Source organism: Rhopilema esculentum, chromosome 13 (genome assembly GCF_057945365.1).
Source record: "Rhopilema esculentum isolate cy_ngs chromosome 13, ASM5794536v1, whole genome shotgun sequence".
Taxonomy (NCBI): domain Eukaryota; kingdom Metazoa; phylum Cnidaria; class Scyphozoa; order Rhizostomeae; family Rhizostomatidae; genus Rhopilema; species Rhopilema esculentum.
In genome coordinates, this window is record NC_142827.1 from 4,609,717 (window position 1) to 4,616,375 (window position 6,659).

The 6,659-nt window shown below is 36.6% G+C and overlaps 2 protein-coding genes across 4 annotated transcripts in view; one reads left to right on the forward strand and one right to left on the reverse strand.

Annotated features, from left to right (window-relative positions):
• LOC135692244 (uncharacterized) overlaps nt 1-6,659 on the reverse strand; it is a 44,842-nt gene that overhangs the window by 26,142 nt on the left and 12,041 nt on the right. The gene's annotated exons all lie outside the window — the stretch shown is intronic.
• On the forward strand, nt 747-6,562 carry LOC135692247 (uncharacterized). Of its 2 annotated transcripts, none has more exons than XM_065210333.2 (3): nt 747-1,586; nt 2,816-2,870; nt 3,956-6,562. In XM_065210333.2, exons 1-3 carry the CDS (start codon nt 1,071-1,073, stop codon nt 3,988-3,990), a joined length of 606 nt encoding a protein of 201 aa, XP_065066405.2. In that variant the 5' UTR covers nt 747-1,070; the 3' UTR covers nt 3,991-6,562. The 2 variants fall into 2 exon arrangements, with proteins under 2 accessions (XP_065066405.2, XP_065066404.2); XM_065210332.2 differs by having other exon boundaries at nt 752-1,586; nt 2,816-2,866.

The following is a 6,659-nucleotide window of genomic DNA, read 5'->3' on the forward strand; positions in this document are numbered from 1 at the left end:
GATTTACTATAAACCTATCTATTTGACTGGGGCCTGACATTTCAATGTAACCAGCGTATTGTTTCCTTAAACCTTGCGTTGCTGTTGTTTCATGTGGAGTGATCCCCTTTATGCCGAAGTGGCGTGTAGATCCATCCTTTTTGGATTCATTTTTGCTCCATGACAGATGTGAACTTAGTTAAACATAAAAGTTCCCTTTGTGGAAAACTCTTTCGTTAAGTTTGCAATTGTATTGCTTCACATTTCACCACCAGTTTAACATCTTCGGCGATGTGCAGCTCGTCTTCGTCCACATCTTGTATTAGATTTTGAAATGTACGTCTCTTAACTGTCTTGAAAGCTTCGCTCATATACAGATGTAATATTGCTTCTTATGTCTAATCTCTCTGCTAGTGATTAAGCTGCAAATGCTTTCTCTGTTGCTGTTCCTGTTGCTTATGGTAATGCATTATGAATGAGCAGTGCTATTTTTGTTCTAGATAACGAAATTTTGGTAGCAAAACGTTTGGCTAGTTTTAAAGCACTTTTTCATGGTAAATCATGAAGTCACCGCAAAAATATTCCGTTGTCCGAGTAAATTGCTTTTCAAAAAACTCACTGCTTGCCATTTTACCTGCATGCTTTCATATCAGCATAAACCATGAATAGCCATTTGACTTTTTCATGAGGGACTGGGTCGGTTCTTAAGATAACCCAATATGGCAGCGATATCGATATGTGGTTAGAGGTACCTGTCTTCAACAATCGAACATCAAGATTGGACCAATGCAGAATATGAATAGGAATTTAATATATCACTCAAAATAATACTCTCGGTTACTAGGAGAGATGTGATAAACGTTGTTGAGACTTGTGATATCACTTTGCGCTGATGAAGTTATATATCACTGCATAGCAGCAGTCGGTTTCAAGAACCGTAAGGCAGTGGAAAAAACATTTTGTTAAAGCCAGTATTTTGGAGATATTTCCAATTTAAGATATCAAATTGGTTCGCAAGAATAGTTAGAAAATAACCCATTTTGCATTCATTATTTGATGATTTGATAGAGTAAGTTGAACAACCATCTGCTATGTCGACCAAAAAAAGCAACAACCAAGTGGATGCAACAACGAAAAAAGCTGGAAGGGATTTACAGCAAAAATCTGTGCAAATGGCAAGCAAAAATCCATTTGCGGCATGCAAGTCGTATTATGACAAACCTAGACCAGCAAATGAGAAGATTCCGTTTTCATGGCAGGATACTCAGTATCAAGATCGCTCAAAATCTGCCGATGAAGCAAAGTTCCGTTATCTAGAGAAGCAGTACACAAGAGGGGTTGGCAGCAGTAATAGCTCTATAAACGGCGACGTCAAAAACCAAACTAGATTTCTCTCAGCCCCAGTTTCAAAACGAGACCAACAGAGATCTAGCGAACGGCCTACGTCACCAACACCGGGGATATCCGTTCCATCTGAAGAAATCAGAGATAAACCAGTAGAAGAGACCAGGTCAATCCCAAGAGGAGGCTTGCGAGATGCGCAACCCCAGGAATGGACAAAACAAAGAATGCATGAAAATAACATGGAATGGAGAGCAGGATATGAGGTTAGAAACAGTCTTTTCTAATATATTAAGTGAATCTCCGCAGCTCCGCTCTATTAGTGATGAGAATTCACTTATAATTTCAAGGTCAAGAATTGCAAATGAAAGCGTAGGGTAAACCTGCTACCCATTATCACTCGTACGTGCGAGGATGGCTCAGGGCCGCCGACTACAGACCAAGCGTCTGTCATTCGAGCCCTTGCTATGACCAAACTTTCACCCAGAGTGAGGAGAGTCGCCGGCTCTCTATATTTTCAGGCGTTGGAACCACAAGGTGTAGTCACATATCGAGAGAAAGGACCAGGACACTGCTCGATAAGCACTGCTTCTCAGTGTCCTAAAAAGCTACCATTGGATGCTAGGTAGCAAAACAATGCAGTAAAAATATTACAGTAAAGACGAAAAAATCATGATTCGCATTTTAGTTTCACAGAAGGAGCGAATGGTGTTGCTTCAGTTAAGGACAGATCAAGCAAACCAACAAACACTTCACTGGCAAGTTGCGCCCAGCAAATTAAAATAGCATATTTCAATTATCAAATGTACTTTTAATTCAGTTGCAACATCTTTTTTCACGATCGGTGAAATCTGTATGGAGAAATGACTAAACCAGCTCAAAATCGTTAACCTGCTCGATGGAAACTTGCTCGGCTAGAGATCAATGAAACCTCGTTTTTGACCTTGAATTTGGTATTGTATGGGCGTGGTATTTTCAAATGATTTTTTAAGAAGAAATGTGCTCCAGGTCACTTGAATATAACGTTTCATAGCTCAAACAGAAAGCCCTCTACGATAAAGAGAAATCGCTATAAGACCTAAGGCCAAGAGTAAATAGGATCTAATGCCAAAGTATCAACAGTCAAACGAGAACTGAATTTTGCTTGGAAAATAATACCCATCCCGACAATTTAGAATTACCATCTTTCTTGTATTCTGCAGATAGGCTTTGTGAACTACAGAGCAGCAATTATAAATGACACTTTCCAATAACAGCCAGCTTCAAGCAACAGACAAATAATTATTTTCTAGAGATTTATCCATGGTGGCAAAATCTTATGTAAGTAAATTTCTGAAAACGGACATCTTTCTTCAAAGGAAAAAACCTCTCGTCCAGTAGGCGACAACAATTTGAAAAATTCAATCAGAAAAGAATATAATTTCTTACAAAGGGGCCTTTTGTATATTTCTAATATAGTCCAAAGTGTTGATCTGGAAACTTGATTATCTTTTAGAATTGGCGTGGAAGGGCAGCACAGATTCATAACAACATGGCAAGAGAACTTGTAAGTAAGTTACAATCTTTGCTTGACAAAAAAGATTTCACGAGACAACGTGATTTGGAAAGAAGTGCTCGTTTTTTTCTATTAGGAATATGTGAAAGAAAGTATTCCATTAATAGCAGGATTTTTCTTTGACGAAAACTTTTAATTTATTATGAAAAAAGGTGCTTTCTAATTCTTATATCATATATACCAATTAGCCTTTGGCACAGAAATATTGAAAAGTTCACGGAAAAGTGGAAAAACAAATATACCGTAAATCCTCCAATCGACCAACCCCCCCCCTCCCTTCGGAAAAATCCCTTTCTCAAATAAGCCCACTCCTTAGAACCACAAATTGTCAATAGGCCTCCCTCGAATAAGCTCCCACTGCTGCCGTAAATCGAATTGGCCCCTCTCGATTTGTTGATTTTGCCATCTGAGGTTGCCTTTGGCGTTTTATTGAATAACCACAAAAATTCATACTTTTGGTAATAATTAATTAAATGTTCATAAAGGAATTCCTACTGAAATATGCAAGGTCTTTTATTAATGTCTTATCAATGTCTACTATAATTTTAAAAGTTCCCCCTCGTACAAGCCCTCCCTCAAATAACCCCTCTTCCAAAAACATTAAAAATGAATAAGCCTCAAGGGAGCCAATTCGAGGATTTACGGTACCCTTACAAATAAAAGTAGAGGTACGTATGTTCTATCCATTTTCAGTACCAATTGGAAATTAAGAAAATAGAAGAAAATGAGTATTCATAGCATTCTGAGTACAACTTCTAGATCAAGCAAGGTCCACAAACAGAACCTCCTCTTGTAGGGGGAAATAGCTCAAAGCAAGGAAACCAATTCAAAGGATCTGCATAGGCAACACTTCAGCCAGTTTTTACTACCCGTTCTAAAGGAGCTGTTAATGTTTGCTGGCGTTGGTCACATTTTAAGAGGCTAAACCCGTTTACATCACAGTTGATAGTATAATTTAGATAACACCCAAATCTTTTTGTTCTAGATCTTACAGTCTTTGCACCCTCCCTCCTCACTTTTTAAACTTACGTCGGAGGCCACAAAATGGAAAAGCTTTAAAAATTCTGTATTTGCTTTCAGGAAATCTCAATGGTAGAACATCCATACTCCTTTGAATGAAGAAAATGATGCTTGCTGATTGTCATTCAAGAATAATGCAGCTTATTTTGCCTACATACAATGCCCATGTTCAAATTTTGAAAAATACTTTAAATTTCCTTGCATCGAATTTCTAGCTTCAGATTTGAACAGACGACCAGAATTTTAGTTCACATAAAATACTTTGTAGGGGATTCAACAAACACTTACAGACTAAAATCCAGGTCATTAATCCGAATTCAAAGTCCAAAATTCAAAACAAAGAAATTTAAAGTATTTTTCAAAACGTGTATTGCGGAACCAAAGATTTTTTGTTAGATTAATAAAAGTAAGATGTCTTAAGTAAAGGACTTGCTTGTTTATGGACAGTAATATGAATAAGTTCGTAAGCATATTGACGCAAAAAATTCTCAACCACTAGGCAACAAGTTAATTGTCATAAACTGACTAGGCCCCTTTTTAGAAACCTAATGACCAGAGTCTTGGGGTCAAAATAATGATTACTTTTAATGATAATTTGCTAATACACCAGAAAAGGGAGATGAATCTTCTTTGTCTCCCTAACAAATGTGTCAGGTGTTTGTAAATTAACGTTATCAATGACCCTGAGATAAATTAGAGGTGAAGGAGAAAGAGAATGTCACGGAGCGACGTCATTAGTTGAATTGAAACTTTTTCCTTGACAGTTTCTCAGTTTTAGTGTGACGATTGTAAATAATTACAGTTTAATATTATCTTCTATCTTTCTATTATATTCTTAAGTGCTTCCTATTATAAGTTATTATACTAAGATCAAAATGAAAGTACTTCCAATTGTTTTAAAGGCATAATTACTGACTAGTATTTCTATACAATCTTCTTCTGAATGTGTCTTTGGTAAAGGAATTTTGAGAAGATGGGTATGATAAATGAACGGAGCTAAAAACCGATGTTGCGAAGTACTAGCAATTCACTTCAACTTAGATTTGCAAGCTGGATATATGTGGTAGAGTGATTGTAAGAAAGCTAGGGCGGTAAGGGGAAAATCCCTTCTTTGCAACAAACTGAAAATAGCTTTCTGTCCGACTTTCCTGAATTGAATCAATTCTATCTCTTTTGCTTGAATCTTTGTCAAAGAGACAGCCTCTTTAAACCAGTAAGATTTAGTCAAACTATGATTTAGTCGAATTCGATTTTACAAAATATGTTTCGAAAGCTTTGTATCAAGTTGTTTCTGCACCTTCGATTATTGGTTATTGATTTGAAAAAGTAAGAACCTTCACAGCAAAAGAGGGGACTAATTAAAGTGAATATTTGAGGACGAGTGATGAACGATATTCTAGTGATCATTTTTGCATTCTTTTCTTTTCCGTGTTCTTTTAGAATTTAGGCTGCCATTAAGCCATGCAAAAAGTGTCAAAATTGACACTAGATAGAGCGAAGAATTGAATTTTATTTCAATCACCATTCGATTTAGTCAAAAGGACTAGAAAATTTTCAATAGGATTCGACATTCTTATGACGCCTTGCGATGTTTCCTCATACACGATTAGATAGAATAGAGAGCGACTGGCCCCTGCCCTGAAAGGTGCATTATCTTACCATCGGCTCACAGACACTCATGAAGGAAAATTACCCTATTCTTGATTAGATTTAGTCGACGAAATTTGCACTACAGGGTGTAGTTTAAATTGATTGACTGAACGCAGGATTATCGGGAGCCTTTCAAAGTCTGGAGGGGGGCACAGGTAGGAAGGGGCACCATAAAACAGAAAAGGGCGCTTGTTGTAGAAGTTACTTTTTAGCAATGGAAATTTCCCTGTCCCAACAGCCAAGAATTCTTTTCTAAAACGCCAATGATAATAATATATTTTTCAAATTTTTCCAAGTTTCAAGTTTCTGTAAATCTTGTGTTCCACTGGGTTATAACCTTGCATGTTAACTGAAATCCGAAAAGTTTAATATATGGATATTCTGAACTGCTGGAAAGTGAGTTTTTCAAAGTATTATTGCACGAAATTGATTCTTATAAAGATGATTAGACATTCCAGTAATCCCTAAATGGCAAAGCTAATTGAATTTATCGATGTTGTAATATAGAAATCAAATAAATGTGCGAATCAACTTTCTCAAGAGCAAGCAATATTGCATACGAGGTTTAAATACACGTAAGGTATACACCGCTCATGTTTTATGCGTTCAAAAATAACACACCACAAAAGTTGGTCATCAGGTCGTAGTTTAATACTTGTACTAAATTTAACAACTCTTTTGATTTAAAATTTATTTAATCGGTTGATTGTTTTGATTTTTGCTAAAGTTATTTCATGGACAAGCTTCAATCTTCAGAACTGAGTCCCGGGATCTGTGTATGTGTCAATCATAATAGCAACATCCAATTTAAAAAAAATCTATTTTCAGAAAGATATTTCAACCTTATCTAAATGACAAAACCAGAACAAATTTTACAACAGAGCATCCACAAAATTCATTCATTTGATAAAATTTGTTCCTATCACGGGACAAATTCATTGCCCTTGCCAAGGGTCAGAATACTTTTGGTCAAATTAATCTTTGGACCTGAAACTCCTTTGTGAGCAGCTATTTGAGAATGATAAGGGAACACTTTGGAGGGAGCACCACTGGGAAGATGAGTCATATCTCAGTGTGTCAAATTGGACACTGCGGAGGAGTACACAAATGGAGA

Excerpts from the sequence above, each read along its gene's own strand:
- LOC135692247 (XM_065210333.2), top strand. The coding sequence starts at position 1,071 with ATGTCGACCAAAAAAAGCAACAACCAAGTGGATGCAACAACGAAAAAA. Across the intron at positions 1,587-2,815 it reads AATGGAGAGCAGGATATGAG|AATTGGCGTGGAAGGGCAGC; the intron begins GTTAGAAACAGT and ends ATTATCTTTTAG. Across the intron at positions 2,871-3,955 it reads CATGGCAAGAGAACTTGTAA|GAAATCTCAATGGTAGAACA; the intron begins GTAAGTTACAAT and ends ATTTGCTTTCAG.